The sequence below is a fragment of the Bombina bombina genome, chromosome 1, assembly GCF_027579735.1.
Source record: "Bombina bombina isolate aBomBom1 chromosome 1, aBomBom1.pri, whole genome shotgun sequence".
Taxonomy (NCBI): domain Eukaryota; kingdom Metazoa; phylum Chordata; class Amphibia; order Anura; family Bombinatoridae; genus Bombina; species Bombina bombina.
The window spans coordinates 495,256,729-495,273,985 of NC_069499.1; the positions used below are offsets into that span (position 1 = coordinate 495,256,729).

The window sequence follows — 17,257 nt, forward strand, 5'->3', positions numbered from 1 at the left end:
TATTACAAATATGGTATTATCACCATCACTACAGTGTAAAGAAAAATATTCTTCTAAGTGACCCTTCAGTTTCAAGAGCACTTAGCTATCTTATCATTTGAAAAGGTGAAAAAAACTCTCCTTAAAATAAACTTCAGAATATACAATGTAACAATTATCTTTAGGGGTATCTATAAGTAAATGAATATTACGAAGTGTGATGCTAGGTGATTGTATTAAATTAATTAATGTTTCAAAGCGAGAGAATAAAATTGGTTAAGTCATCATCGTAATGTGTTTGTAAAGTAACGTACCACAATGCTGCCGGACATGTCATCTTTAACTTCAGGTCCCCATATGGGATATTAAGGGTGCTGAAGCATTAAAGAGCTATTTGTTTCTTTCAGGTATAACAAATATCTTCATGTCAGGTATATACAAAACTTACAGTGAATTTCAGTTTAACAAGGGTTTAAAAATTGAGGTTTAATTTCATTTAGGTATAGACCGCTGTGTGAAAAATAGAGTAATTTACAGCATAACCAAAAAGGCTAGAGCTGAGAATTGAAATCCTGCTGATTGTGTTATTTTAGATGAATTGTGACATGGATTAGCCAACATTGTTAAATCCTGCTAAAGGTGAACTCAGTGTTATGCTTTCATAAAGTTCTAATAAATCTTTGGTTAATGCTGTGTCTCTGTAATACAGTAAGTGTAAAAGCTTAAGCTCCTTTCTGCGTTATCTTTTGTGAAAGGAATAATTATCCATCTACGGTATGTTTTCATAAAAATAATCTCAATATGCATGCCTTGAGAACAGTAATATAAAAGAATGATGGTTTAATTTCTGTGTTTCTATGCATAATACGCGGCTGGTTAACTTTTTTTCCCTCCTCTCTTCTAGCTCAAATATCCAAATGAAGATGAAGAAATTTTGCTGCTCAGATCTATTATTGACGTAAACCTACCTAAATTCTTGTCCCACGATTTACCACTTTTTGAGGTATGTTTCTGTATTTAATTTACTAAAGTAGTGAAGGGATACAAATCAGTAAACATTAATATTAAAGGGACATGAAACCCAAAAATGTAATCAGATAGGGCATACATTTTGAAACAACTTTCCAGTTTACTTCTATGATCAATTTGCTTCATTCTCTTGGTATCCTTTATTGAAGGAACAACAATGCACTACTGGGAGTTAGCTGAACACATTGGTAAGCTAATTACAAAAGTCATATATGTGCACTCACAAATCAACAGCTAGCTCCCACCTCCTGAACCTACCTAGCTATGCTTTTCAACTAAGCATACCAAGAGAACTAAGCAAATTTGATAATAGAAGTAAATTGGAAAGTCCTTTTTTGTTGCATGCTCTATCTGAATCTTGAAGGAAAAAAATTGGGTTTCATGTCCCTTTAATGATTGTTTCATAATCCTAAATTGTCTTCAAATTAATTAAAGGGATGTAAAAGTCAGATTTAAAATTCACAACATAAGAGTTACACTTTTGCTTGCAAAAGTTCTTTAAAAGTTATAACCCATTGTGCAGTAACTTTTCTTGTGTACTTGGCTCCCTCTTTTATACGCAGGTAAGCCATGTACATCCAACATACTGGCCTTTTCCTAGTGCTGGCAGTAATATGTGACAGTTGCTCACCTGCTCATGTTAAGGGAACTGTGTGGATGAAAAAAGTTATCACATAACATAATTTTTAAGCATAGCTTAGTAATCATAGACGTGCATAGGTCTTGTACAGTCAATCAGATTTTGTACCACTGGACTTAAGTAGCTAATGGTTTTAGTTGATAGGTTGCTCATAAACTTTAGCTTAATAATTATCTGGTGAAGCAGAGATTGGCCCCCCCATTTAGGAAGCTGATTAAGTAGCTTTGGGGCTGTTTTGTATAACCAATGCTTCTTAACATGTCCGCAAACTTAGAGGTTGTGTATGTCAGACAGCCAGGCTTATTCCTCCAGGATGACTGACAAGCCCTGCTCACGCACAATTGGTTGCACACGAGCAGGGCAGTGGATCCTGAATGTGTGGGGAGAGGTTCTCTTGATGAGGATCTTGTCTGCACAGAGCTTAATAAATGGGCATCATTGTGCTCTTCTTTCTTTCAAACTGGCGAGTGATCCCATATCTGAGTAACACCTGCTAACTTAAAAACTTAACTTAAAAAAAATTCTTGGACCTAAACCAGGAAAGGTCAGGGATATAAGTAGTTAGAACCCAACTATTATATAGGGACATTAAACTATAACTAGATTTCATGCATCTCTCTCTAATTATGGGTGCTGCCATTATGGAACCTCGGTTACGCTACAGGTATCTGAAGGAGAGTTGCTGCACATGTAGTGAAATATAGAATTTAACCTGGTGGCACCCATGACTAGAGGGAGACAGAGAATACTCTCAATACTATGCTTATAAAATATATTTAGTGTCCAATGTCCCTTTAAATATTGTCTCACTAAAAGTTTTTACAGCGCTTTTGGGAATAAACAAGACATATGCACTGCTATTGCACTGTTTACAAATTATACATTTACTGTACTATAATTAGTGCACAATATTTTTTCTTTATTTTGCCTAATTTTTAGGTTTTAATTTTGGAATTTATTTTTTGTTATATGTATTTTTGCATTTTTTGTATTATGTGTTGTTTTATTTACTAATTAAGATGGATTACATAGGATTGTTTTAAACAATATGACACGTAGAAATGATGTCTTGTCATTATTTTTCTTACATTAGGGTATCACTTCAGATCTGTTTCCTGGAGTTAAATTGCCAAAACCAGATTACAAAATTTACCTGGATGCAATTCAAGAAAATTGTAAACTCATGAATTTGCAGATGACCAGTTTCTTTTCAGAGAAGATTTTGCAGATCTATGAAATGATGATTGTGCGCCATGGTTTTATGATAGTTGGAGAACCTTTTGGCGGTAAAACATCAGCATATCGGGTTTTGGCAGCTGCTTTGAATGACATATGTGAAAAGGTATATAAATATTGTACACACATACAAATTAATCGTGGATTAACAAATTATGGGCCAGATTACAAGTGTCAGGCTAGTGGATTTTTATGCTCATGCACTAACTTCGCTCACGGTTAACTTTTAACGCGGGCGGGTTAGCACCGCCTATTACAAGTTAAAAGTAAAAAGTTAGTGGGCGAGCAAAACACTATGTACGCTAACTTCAGGACTTTGGATATTACAACCGTGTTAACTTCTCCCCATAGACTTCAATGGAGCGTGCTGTTAAAAAAAACAACTAACACTTATTATTTGCGTGATAAGACCAACTGCACTAAACCCAAAGGTAGTTATGAATAGTTTACTTTCCAGTGTTCTTTACATAGAAGAAAATGTTCTTTTTATTTATAAATATATATTTCTATATATATATCTGATGACTTTTAAAAAATATATATATCTATACCTATATATCTATATAAATATATATAAAAATATCTATTTAGAAATACAAATAACTTTTGCTTCTAAGTGAAGAACATTGGAATGTAAAATAAAATATTTCTATTAAAAACACGGCTAAATTACGAGTTTTGTGTTATGAGTGAAAAAGTCTCATAACGCTGCTTTTTCACTACCGCTGCTATTACTTGTAGGTACAGCTGTACCGCACACTTTTTTGGCAGTCACGCAACGTAACTACCGCACTTTTTAAAAAGTCCTTTTTCAATGGGACTTCCACAGCGCCGGTATTCGAGTTTGCCTGTCCGGTGAGTGGTACAGCCTATAATTACAAGATCTGTACCATAAACTGAAAGTCAGTAGTTATGGGTTTTACTTTACAAAGCTGTACCATAAAACTAATAACTAAAGTGTTACAAAGTACATTAACACCCATAAACTACCTATTAACCCCTAAACCGAGGCCCTCCCGCATCGCAAACACTATAATAAAATTATTAACCCCTAATCTGCCGCTCTGGACATCGCCGCCACTGTAATAAACATATTAACCCCTAAACCGCCGCACTCCCGCATCGTAAACACTAGTTAAATATTATTAACCCCTAATCTGCTGCCCCCAATGTTGTCGCCACCTACATACACTTATTAACCCCTAATCTGCTGTCCCTAACATCGCCGCAACCTACATTACTGTTATTAACCCCTAATCTGCTGCCCCCAAAATCACCGCCACCTAACTACACTTATTAACCCCTAATCTGCTGCCCCCAATGTCGCCGCCACTATACTAAAGTTATTAACCCATAAACCTAAACCTAACCCTAACGTAACCCTAACCCTAACACCTACTAACTTTAACATAATTAAAATAATCCCAAATAAAAATTACAATTAATACCTAAATTATTCCTATTTAAAAGTAAATAAATACTTACCTGTAAAATAAAACCTAAGATAGCTACAATATAACTAATAGTTATATTGTATCTAGCTTATGTTTTATTTTTATTTCACAGGTAAGTTTGTATTTATTTTAACTAGGTAGACTAGTTAGCAGTGACGTGCGGTGAGGTCAGAGGCTTGTGAGGCGCTAGATATGATATGACATATAACGCGGGTCGCAAGGGCCCCCAACAGAGTAGGTTTTAATTATAGCTGAACCAGTGCACAGGTGAAATAATCAGCTGATGGGTAAGAGCAAGTTAGTAACCATGGTGTTACTGATCAGCTGATTACTTCACCTGTGTACCGGTTCAGCTATAATTAAAACCTGGCCTGTTGGGGGTACTTGAGGACCATGGTTGAGAAACACTGCACTAATTCACCAGCTTATCTGAAAAGTGTTGATTACCTGGAGAATAAATCACACATACTCACTGACACACACACTACACGCACACACACACTCTGCTCACCTACTCATTCACACAATTCTGTGGCACAGTGCCAGTTACTATGCAATTAGAATGATACACAATTGTACTCACTACTGTGTTGTAAAAAGAGAAATAATTTACCATACTAAGAGGTGCCACAAATCTTGCCTAACTTTTAGCCTAACAAGGAATTGCTATATAAAGCTTAAAAATTTGATTCCTAACCCAATACCAGCAGATAAAACCATGTAGTAAAGTAATAGATATATCTCAAATTCAGCTCCAATACCAGCTCCAATATATTCACCTCCTGCATTATATTACTCACTAAATAAAGCTTAAGTTAACCCATCTGCTACTGAGAAAAGAAAGGCCAGAGCAATGCGTGCACGCCTGCCAACCTGTGCAAAATCATATATATATATATAATGTTGAACAAAAAGATTGTGGCAGGTGCAAATACAATGCAATCAAAGACTGATGCCTAGTGCAATTTTCACTATTAGGCTATGTAGCTGGATGATTCCTAGTCCTACTAGTACCATAAGTGGGTTAAATAGTTGAATAACCACGCATTATATATAAAAAGCCTTTCTTAGAGTCTTAAACCTTATTTCCGTGGTAACATTTAATTGCTCAGTGATGTCTCTGCAAGAGAGACATCACTGAGCAATTAAATTTTACCACAGAAATAAGGGGATACTAAACATATCTTCTCAACAATGAACTCCAGAGACAGTGTCCAGAGGACCACCTCCGCCACCATAGATGACAATGACAGCAGTTAACTTACCGGCGTGAGGCATCCTCCACCCGCCCAGGCTGCTGGCACTTCTAGTTCTATTAGGCTCAGGCTGAGCAGATCCTCTTCATCTTCTTCACCTGAGTCCTCAGGCCTTGCACATCAAAATCTTGAAACCTAAAAAATAGCCAGTAACAGTTCTAGGGTGGTGCTTAAGCAAAAACAGTTTTTATTTTGGCACCTCAGCCACAAAATTGCCAACATATTGGAATTTTCCAGACCCATATTTTTATATCCATTTCTACCCAACCATCTTTCTGGGGGTCCAGTGCCAATATTGATTAGTCCTATCCTACAGACAATGAGATTAGAAAGTGCAGGAATCTAGACGCTCAGGGCAAAAAGGGTTAATACAAGTACTAAAGGAAGAAGAAAGCAGGTGACTGTACAGCTAAAATATAATAGAAGAAAAACTAGGAAAGATGGAAAGAGCAAGGGGTTTAAACACAGGAGACAGGATAGGTAATGGGATAATGAATTGCTTTGTAATATGTAATTCAATCAGCACTTTATTTCAGCCAGATACATGTAATCACTGTACACATTGCAATATTTCATTGCATTTACAAAGCAGGTCATCATCCTATATTATCTATCCTGTCTCCTGTATTTAAAGTTACCTCTGTGTCGTGCTCTTTCCATCTTTCCTAGTTTGTACTCTATTATATTTTATCTGTACAGTCACCTGCTTTTTTCTTCCTTGGAACTTAATTTAGTACTTTTAAAATTTAAGCAAGGGTAGGCTTTATTATTTTCAGTAAAAACATGCCTTTTCCAATTCCCAAACATAGGGTAGGGGGCATAGGACTAATCAACAACTATAAAGTTTAATTAGAAAATTTTAACAAGAGTAGGCTTTATTATTTTAGTAAAAACATGGGGTTTCCACACTTTTATATTGTGTTTTTATATGCATGTATTTAATTTAATAATGTCTTAGCTTTAGCTGCAAGGGAAATATTATATTTTACTTGCAGCTAACTTAGCTAAGACATTATTAAATTAAATACATGCATATATAAACACAATATAAGTGTGGAAACCCCATGTTTTTACTAAAATAATAAAGCCTACTCTTGTTAAAATGTTCTAATTAAACTATTGAGACATTACCATAATGCTACTCGGCATTAAAATTGTTCAAAGGCAAAACAGCATACTTATGGCACTGACAGCTCCGCTCCGTCCACACCGCAAGTCCGTTAGTCTGCGATTGGTCTGGCACCCTCTTGCTCTCTTCTGCCTGCACATTGTCACTCACATGCGATGATGCGACGGCAGCAGCTCCCTCCTGTTGTTCCCGCCAGCGCGGCCAGTATTAGTCCGACAGCCTACTCCAACGTCATCACGACACTCACGTCCACACTCCAACCACTGATTGGCTGTCTCTTTAGCTCCATCATAGAGGCGGTTTGAAGAACCGCCTCTATTGGAGCATGGTATGGGCCGGCAAGGATAACACTAGGTGGCGCTAGCTCATAGTGAGATAGTAACACTATGGAGCTCAATGTTGCGCAATCAGTTTTAGGGCAGCTGAACGGCTCACTGCCTCTCGATAATAATTTGCGCAATGTGGATTCATAATTGCATGGCTATGGTGGAGGGAGGGGGGTACCTGGGGGGGGGCGTGGCCAGTAACATTTTAATAAGCAACACCATGAAACTTTTTTTTTATTATTAACTATTAAAAACGTTTTTTTATGATTTTGACAGGGTAGGCACTGCCTCCCTTGCCTCCTATCACTGCACGTCACTGCTAGTTAGTAAATAGTTATTAACTATTTACTAGCTACCTAGTTAAAATAAATACAAAGTTACCTGTAAAATAAAACCTAACCTGTCTTACACTAAAACCTAACATTACACTAAAATTAAATACATTAAATTAACAAAATACATTTATCTAAATTACAAAAAATAATAAACACTTAATTACACAAAATAAAAAAGAAATGATCAAATATTTAAACTAATTACACCTAATCTAATAGCCCTATCAAAATAAAAAAGCCCCCCCAAAATAATAAAACCCCTAGCCTACACTAAACTGCCAATGGCCCTTAAAAGGGCCTTTTGCGGGGCATTGCCCCAACGAAATCAGCTCTTTTACCTGTTAAAAAAATTACAAACAACCCCCCAACAGTAAAACCCACCACCCACACAACCAACCTCACCAAAAAAAAACTACCTAAAAAACCTAAGCTCCCTATTGCCCTGAAAAGGGCATTTGGATGGGCATTGCCCTTAAAAGGGCATTTAGCTCTTTTTTACGTTGCCCAAAGTCCCTAATCTAAAAATCAAACCCACCCAATAAACCCTTAAAAAACCTATCACTAAGCCCTGAAGATCCACTTACAGTTTTTGAAGACCGGACATCCATCCTCAACTAAGCCGGGAGAAGTCTTCATCCAAGCGGCAAGAAGTCCTCAACGAAGCTGGGAGAAGTCTTCATCTAAGCGGCAAGAAGTTGCCCTCCAGGCAGGCAGAAGTTTTCATCCAGACGGCATCTTCTATCTTCATCCTTCTGATGCGGAGCGGCTCCATCTTCAAGACATCTGGCGCGGAGCATCCTCTTCTTTCCATGGCTCTTGAAGAATGAAGTCTCCTTAAAATGATGTCATCCAAGATAGCGTCCCTTGAATTCCAATTGGCTGATAGAATTCTATCAGCCAATCGGAATTAAAGGGTAAAAAATCCTATTGGCTGATGCAATTAGCCAATAGGATTGAGCTTGCGTTCTATTGGCTGATTGGAACAGCTAATAGAATGCGAGCTCAATCCTATTGGCTGATTGGATCAGCCAATAGGATTAAAGCTCAATCCTATTGGCTGATTGCATCAGCCAATAGGATTTTTTACCCTTTAATTCCGATTGGCTGATAGAGCTCTGTCAGCCAATCGGAATTCAAGGGACGCCATCTTGGATGACATCATTTAAAGGAAACTTCATTCTTCAAGAGCTATCGAAAGAAGAGGATGCTCCGCGCCGGATGTCTTGAAGATGGAGCCGCCCCGCGTCGGAAGGATGAAGATAGAAGATGCCGTCTGGATGAAGACTTCTGCCCGCCTGGAGGACAACTTCTTGCCGCTTGGATGAAGACTTCTCCCGGCTTTGTTGAGGACTTCTTGCCACACAGACTTCTCCTGGCCGGATGAGGATGGATGTCCGGTCTTCAAAAACTGTAAGTGGATCTTCGGGGGTTAGTGTTAGGTTTTTTTAAGGGTTTATTGGGTGGGTTTTATTTTTAGATTAGGGACTTTGGGCAACGTAAAAGAGCTAAAAGCCCTCTTAAGGGCAATGCCCATCCAAATGCCCTTTTCAGGGCAATGGGGAGCTTAGGTTTTTTAGGTAGTTTTTTTGGGGGTTGTGTGGGTGGTGGGTTTTACTGTTCGGGGGTTGTTTGTATTTTTTTTTACAGGTAAAAGAGCTGATTTCTTTGGGGCAATGCCCCGCAAAAGGCCCTTTTAAGGGCCATTGGCAGTTTAGTGTAGGCTAGGTTTTTTTATTTTGGGGGGGCTTTTTTATTTTGATAGGGCTATTAGATTAGGTGTAATTAGTTTAAATATTTGATAATTTCTTTTTTATTTTGTGTAATTTAGTGTTTATTATTTTTTGTAATTTAGATAAATGTATTTTGTTAATTTAATTTATTTAATTTTAGTGTAATGTTAGGTTTTAGTGTAAGACAGGTTAGGTTTTATTTTACAGGTAACTTTGTATTTATTTTAACTAGGCAGATTAGGGGTTAATAAGTGTAATGTAGGTGTCGGCGATGTCAGGGGCGGCAGATTAGGGATTTTTAGACTCAGGGTTTATGTTAGGGTGTTAGGTTTAAACATACATTTCCTTTCCCCATAGGAATCAATGGGGCTGCGTTATGGAGCTTTACGCTCCATTATTGCAGGTGTTAGTTTTTTTTAGCCTGCTCTCCCCATTGATGTCTATGGGGAAATCGTGCACAAGCACATAAAACCAGCTCAAAGCAGCACTGGTATTTGTGTGCGGTATGGAGCTCAACGCTGCCATATTGCCTGCAAACGCAGGTTTTTGGAAAACCTGTAATAGCAGCGCTATTAAAGGTGAGTTTTTACCGTGTCACTCATAACGCAAAACTCGTAATCTGGCAGTAAAATGTATATATATTTTTTTTAAATTGAGTTAAATTATTTTTCATGTTTAAATGTATTTGAGTGGAAAGTGCATTTTTTTCAGTTCAATAGACATAAGTAAATGCATTTGATATAATTTAATTTTTTTCTTGCCTGAGAACTACGTTTTGGATTTTAACAGAATTCAATCAATGGTTATCTTTGTTACAGATGCTAATATACTTTCATGATTTTTTCTGGACTGAATTCATATTCTAATTATGTTTTCCTTTTTTAATTTTTTTTTTTTTTTAAAAACAGGGACTTGCAGTAGAGAACAGGGTACAGATTACAGTACTTAATCCAAAGTCTATAACCATGGGTCAGCTCTATGGACAGTTTGATCCAGTTTCTCATGAATGGTCAGATGGAATCTTGGCTGTCAGTTTTAGGGCATTTGCTTCTTCACAAGTAAGTTGGTAAATTATTTATTTTCTTCAAACATGGTAAAAATGAAGTCTGTATTTTAATTGTCATTTTACAATGAAGTCTTATTTAGAAGAAGTAAGAACTAATATTTTTTGGTAAACATGTCCCAGTTAGAACTATGAGAAGAAAACAAAAGTTTTAGTGGTTATCGGTTTGCTCTGTTTCTTAAATGTAGGGAGGTTTTGGGAGATATACTTTAAGAAAGGCTTTAAAGTATGTAACTGGAAATACAAAAATACTTTTGAAAAAAAGATGTGCTGAACATTTTGATTATTAGAGCTGATAATAGTCGGTCATAGTTGGTGAGTGGATTCAGATAGATAGAAAGACAAATAGGAGTAGACAATCGCCAGGTAGCATGGCATATAATAATAAAATGCCAGTACTCTCTTGTTCTATGTGTATTTTATTATTATGATATTTGAGAGTATTAGCCCCTTCCTCAAACAAATGCGGATGTTATCTTCATCACTGACACTTCTACTTGCTCTCGATGCACGCTCCCGTATTACTATTACTATGCGAATGCTCCATGTTTTACACACACGTATCTAAACAGTGAATCACGAGATTCACTGTTTACATCGTCAATGCTTGTGACTGCAAAGCTATAACGATCTCAGAACCCCTAAGATTGTAACGAGCATTTAGATGTGTAAGTATAACTTGCAATTATACATTACAACAGCATTATGTGTTCATTCACAATGCTCTTAAAATATAAAGGCACAATATGAAAAGCTTCTGGCATCAATCCAAGTAAACACTGAATCGTAACAAAATCTATGATTCAGTGTTTACAATGTTGTCATTCTGCACCTCCCTTTTAAATTACTGTGCATATGTGGGCTGTTTGTGCATGCGCATAGTGACACATAATCGGAGGTTTGAGCATACGCATTAAGGCTGAAAATTGATGACATAAGAAAAAGCCTGTCAACTGACATGCATTGCTATTGGTCAAAAGCGATGTGGTCAGGGATAAAAAAAAATACACAATGGAGCGGGGACAGTGAATGAACGCAAGGGAATAGTTTATTTCTAGACTAATATATATTTAAATTGAAAGTATGGAAATGTAAAAAATTTACGTAATATTTTTTACAGTGGCTTTCAGATTGCACTGAGTGAAAACCTTGCGTTTACCATCACTTTAATTACAGGTTGTGTCTTAAAGAGACATGGTACACAAATATTGATGCACTTGAAAGTGATGCAGCATAGCTGTAAAAACCTGAATCGAAAATACATCTCAATGTAAAAAAAAGTATTCACACCTAACTGTAAAGAAACTTTAAGCAGCCAATTAGGACTTCACAGTCATTTTATTTTTATATTCAGTTTGAGTAAGTTTACTATGAAATCTCACAAGATGTCAGTGAAATCTCATGAGCTCACAGCAAAGCAAAACATAACCTCAGCATTGCGAAGGAAAGCCTCTCCTAAAGCCGATGCACAAAAAAGCCCACCTAGCATTTGCCAGGACACATGCTAAAAAAGAAGAAGACTACTGGAACTCTGTACTCTGGAGTGATGAGACCAAGATAAATGTTTTTGGAACGGATGACTTCAAAACTGTATGGCGTCACAAAGGTGAACAGTACAAGGAAGAATGCATGGTGCTACAGTGAAACATGGTGGTGGCATTGTCCTTCTGTGGGGCTGCATGAGTGCTGCTGGTGTCGGGGAGCTGCATTTCATTGATGGTATCATGAATTCACATATATACTGCTCTATATTGAAAGAGAAGTTGCTACCATCACTCTGTGCCCTTGGTCATCATGCAGTTTTTCCAATGTGACAATGAACCAAAGCACGCATCTAAGGCCACTGTTGCATTTCTGAAGAAGAACAGGGTGAAAGTGATGCAGTGGCCAAGTATGTCTCCTGATCTGAACCCAACTTAACACCTATGGGGAATTCTGAAGAGACAAGTTAAGCATCACTCTTCATCCAGTATCTAGGCTCTAAAAGAGGTTGTTCTTGAAGAATGGAAAAAGATTGATGTTGCAATATGTCGCCAACTTGTTCATTCCATGTCTAGAAGACTTGGTGCTTGTCCTTACAAATCATGGAGGTCATACAAAATACTAGATGTAGTAGTTTTTGTTGTGGGGTGTATTCATTTGTGCATCAGCTACTTTGAGTAAACCTGAGGATTTTGTAATCTAAGTTATATTATTAACCTTACTTTCAGTAATGAGTTAAACAAATGTTCTATAAAACTATAAATTTATGCTGAGCGCTGTATATATATATATATATATATATATATATATATATATATAGTTATAGTCATTCAATGTTCTTCAAAGAACATATGTCAGTTGGGTTGGGGAAAGTGTAATACTTTAATATTATAACATTTTCTGCTATAAATTAATTGCAGAATTTAGTAAATGTATTGAATAATAATTTACATGATAAACACTGACAATATTGAAAATAAATAAATAAAATATATGTGTTTATATATATATATATATATATATATATATATATATACACACACACATATATATATATATACAGTATATACACACACACATACAAACACATTGTTTCTGTGTATATATATATATATATATATATATATATATATACAATATATACACACACACATACAAACACATTGTTTCTGTATATATATATATATATATATATATATATATATATATATATATATATATATATATATATATATAAATCCAAAATAATCCCCAAAATAGGCAGAAATGGAAAGCGGCACTTTATGGATTTGTAATTCAAAGAAAAAAACTCTTTATTACACAAACTCTCCTGTGACGTTTCAAATCCAGTGAGTGCCGCTTCCCATTTCTCACTATTTTGGGGATTCTTTTGGATATACAATTGTTTCAAGCTGGACACCCTGGTGGTTGACTACTATGTGAGAGAGTGTCTGCCTTTTTGAAATTGTATATATATATATATTTGTGTGTGTATGTGTGTTTGTGAGGTGAGGTGTTAAATGAAAATGGAAAAATCTACTCTTTTTTGGCCTAGGTTTGGATTAAGTTTGTCATGCCTTATCTTTACAGAAGTTGTAATTTTGTATGAATTGTAAGAGAAATATGTAATGGTTTTTTTGTTGTTGCTATTTTAGACCCTGGACAGAAAATGGCTCATTTTTGATGGCCCAGTAGATGCAGTTTGGATTGAAAATATGAACACTGTATTGGATGATAACAAGAAGTTGTGTTTGATGAGTGGAGAAATTATCCAAATGTCTAATCAGATGAGTTTGATATTTGAACCGATGGATTTAGAAGTTGCTTCTCCTGCAACTGTATGTAACTTCTTCATTTTTAAGTACTTTCATGTGATTAAATTAGGTTAAATCAATCCTTTAATATTCAATATAATGCTGATGTAGCACTTTAAAAAAGTCAGTTTGTCAAAGGTTTTAAAGCCAAAAATCCAAATAGTGAAATATGAAAATTAGAAATCGCTGACCTAAATGTCAGTCCTATAGATATATATGAAAGTAAATACATGGTAACAAACCAAACACTGAAAACATTTAAAGTGACACTAAAGTGACACTAAAGTCAAAATTAAAGTTTCATGATTAAGATAAAGCATGCAATTTAGAAAAAAAAGCCAATATAGTTCCTTATAGTATCAAAACGCACACATTCTTTTTATATGCTATTTCTGAAGCTCCATCTCCTACTGAGTATGTGTAAAAGTGCAAAGTACATACGTATATCCATTTTGTGATTAGCTGGTGCCTGTCACATGATGCAAGAGGAGGTAAAATTGGATTATCTTTGACATTTGCCAGAACAATTATTCTACTGCTCATTTCAAATTCAAATTAAGTGTTTTTGCATATCTTTTATATAATGTTTTTTTAATTATCAAATTTTACTGTATTTAGTAGTGCTTTAATAGAACAAAATGCCAAACAATGGCTTAGATTACAAGAGAAGCACTATTGTTAGCTTGTGAGAAAAAATATTACAAACTTGCGGTAACTAATGCTCTCTAAACTTTCAATGATGAGCACAAAGTGGAAACTCACGCATGTCCATGGTTAACCTTTGTACCCCAGTGATAATAACATTAACGTTGGAAATAATAACCAAAGAGAAAAGCTCTGGTAACGTCATTGTCACTGCTCAAACAGGACTTCAGAAACCATAAACTGGCCTGTTAGGGTTTATTTTCACTTCAAGGATATTTTACAAAGAACATTGGGCATAGACAAAACACGCTAATGCCATTTTTAGAAGTACCTATAGGGACAGTGTAATATATATTTTGTTTTCCCTTGATGTGTTTACAGTGACTTGTTCTACTAGCTGCATTGTTTAAAATAAAAAAAATTGCTCCTTTAGGTATATTTTATATATGAAGCAGTGGCTATTTGAAACTATGGCCCAATCAACTGAGAGTGAGTGGAGAGAGCAGATCTCATGCATCTGACCATTCTGGTTTAAATGTCTAATAATCATTCATTATGTTTTACAATTTGACATACATATTGTTCTTGCATTAATTTGTTGTATTGCTTGTATTTTTTTACCCACCCAACCATTTTTTTATTGTCGCTCTAGTACACACTCATTAGTGTCATTAAAAATGGATTTCTATCATCCTTATAGCAAATATAAATGCACTGTCATAAATGCTTTGGTTTCTTTATTCAGAATATTAGAGGCATTTACTTAATTCTCCCTGCTTATTTTTGTATGCCTTCAGTCTTCTTGGAGTTCAAAAATGCCACATGAAATACAGGGTAGTCCTTTTAAGTGCTTTATGCTTGCCTATTAGCCAATGGTAGACCTAATGTCATTGTTGAATGCTTCTGCTGTATTGAGTGAAGAAACAGAAATTAACAAATTTAAATTAAGAAATTCCTCTTTTCACTCATATTGCAGTTTGTTGGATTATAGGCTTTACCAGGGCTAACTCTTTGTTATTTCATTGTAATGGATACAGTTGAATAAAGAACTCTTGGAAATGTAATAAACAGGTGGGATTGTAAAAGCTAGTGCCTACCATGATAAGTTAACATAATTTTTTACAAGTTAAATACCAAAGCTTCCAATACAGGTCAACAGTTGATTGTACCATAGGTTTTATCCCCAAACAATACTAGAGCTTGTATTTAAAATAAAGTAGATTTAAATACAATACAATTAAATATTGTAATATTTATTTATTTCCAACTTTGTTGTAGGTATCTAGATGTGGAATGATTTACATGGAACCTCATATGTTAGGATGGAGACCAGTTATGGTATCTTGGCTCAACATACTTCCCCCTGGACTGAACAAAATGCATAAAAGTTATATTGAGGGAATGTTTGACCGAATGGTCCCTCCCTGTCTACAAATGATCAGAAAATGTGCCAAGGTATTAAAAGACATTTAGATAATTTATAAGGATAACTTACGTAGCTTTGAAATAAATGTTAAGTAATTATAAAGCACAAGATATGTAAAATTAAACAGAATTGTCTCTTCCACTAGGCAGATAAATATGTAATTTTGTTTGAATTAATACAAATACAAGTGCTTACAATTTGTATTCTGAATATGACATCTCCAAAAGTAATTGTACATTTTGTAAATTAATAGCAATCTATTATTAAATTAATACAAATGATGTGTTACAGTAAATGTTAAGTTTTAACACAGGTGAGACTTTCAGCCCTTTTTTTTTTTTTTAGATATATTATCTGAAATTTAAATACAGTACATTTTTTATTATTAATAATAATAATAATAATAATAACTTACATTTAATACTTGATGAGAAATACACATTATAACATTATAATTGTCAGTTAATTGTTGGTTTCTGGGAAATGATTGAACAAAAAAAAATACTGCTTTGTTTCAGGAACTGTCTCCAACCTCTGATACAAATTTAGTTCGTTCCTTAATGAATCTCATTGACTGCATGTTGGATGAGTTTGCAGATGAATCATTAACACTGACCATGGATGAAAGAGAAATTTGCTCATGGTTAGAGGTATGTGTTTTTTTTTTTTTTTTTTAAATGATGTCTTTAGCGAATCAGTGTATGCAATAAACGAAAATTTTTTTTTTTTTTAAGAAACATGCGGCTAGATTACGAGATTACGCCCGCTGGTATTACGAGTCTTGAAATGACAGGCTCACCGCTCACTTTTTTGGCCAGACTTGGAAATACCGCAAATCCACTTACGTCAATTGCGTATCCTATATTTTCAATGGGACTTGCATAGCGCCGGTATTACGAGTCTGACCAAAAGTGAGCGGTACAGCCTTTCCTGTCAAGCCTGGTACCGCATTTTAAAGTCAGTAGTTAAGAGTTTTACACTACAATGCCGTAGCATAAAACTCTTAACTAAAGTGCTAAAAAGTACACTAACACCCATAAACTACCTATTAACCCCTAAACCGAGGCCCCCCCACATCGCAAACACTAAAATAAATATTTCTCTTGTAAGGTGTATCCAGTCCACGGATCATCCATTACTTGTGGGATATTCTCATTCCCAACAGGAAGTTGCAAGAGGACACCCACAGCAGAGCTGTAATATAGCTCCCCCTAACTGGCATACCCAGTCATTCTCTTGCAACTCTCAACAAGCAAGGACGTTGTAGGAGAGAGTGGTTAAATATAGCTAGTTTATTTTCTTCAATCAAAAGTTTGTTATTTTTAAATAGTACCGGAGTTGTGCTATTTTATCTCAGGCAGTAAATAGAAGAAGAATCTGCCTGAGGTTTCTATGATCTTAGCAGGTTGTAACTAAGATCTATTGCTGTTCTCACATATGTTTGAGGGGATTACACAGATGAGGTAAAACTTCAGCGAGAGAATGGCGTGCAGTTTATTCTGCTATCAGGTATGTGCAGTTATAATTTTTTCTAGAAATGGAAAACACTAGAAAATGCTGCTGATACCGGATTAATGTAAGTTAAGCCTGAATACAGTGATTTAATAACGACTGGTATCATGCTTACTCCCAGGGGTAATACCTTTATGATATTGCAATATAAAACATTTGCTGGCATGTTTAATCGTTTTTATATATGCTTTGGTGATAAAA

At 35.4% G+C, this 17,257-nt stretch overlaps 1 protein-coding gene across 1 annotated transcript in view; it reads left to right on the forward strand.

Annotated features, from left to right (window-relative positions):
- Positions 1 to 17,257, forward strand: part of DNAH7 (dynein axonemal heavy chain 7) — a 784,664-nt gene that overhangs the window by 240,229 nt on the left and 527,178 nt on the right. The window contains exons 27-32 of the mRNA XM_053698573.1: positions 884 to 982; positions 2,742 to 2,990; positions 10,023 to 10,172; positions 13,315 to 13,497; positions 15,397 to 15,573; positions 16,063 to 16,194. Coding sequence (XP_053554548.1) covers positions 884 to 982; positions 2,742 to 2,990; positions 10,023 to 10,172; positions 13,315 to 13,497; positions 15,397 to 15,573; positions 16,063 to 16,194 — 990 coding nt within the window. The remainder of the gene's footprint in view (positions 1 to 883; positions 983 to 2,741; positions 2,991 to 10,022; positions 10,173 to 13,314; positions 13,498 to 15,396; positions 15,574 to 16,062; positions 16,195 to 17,257) is intronic.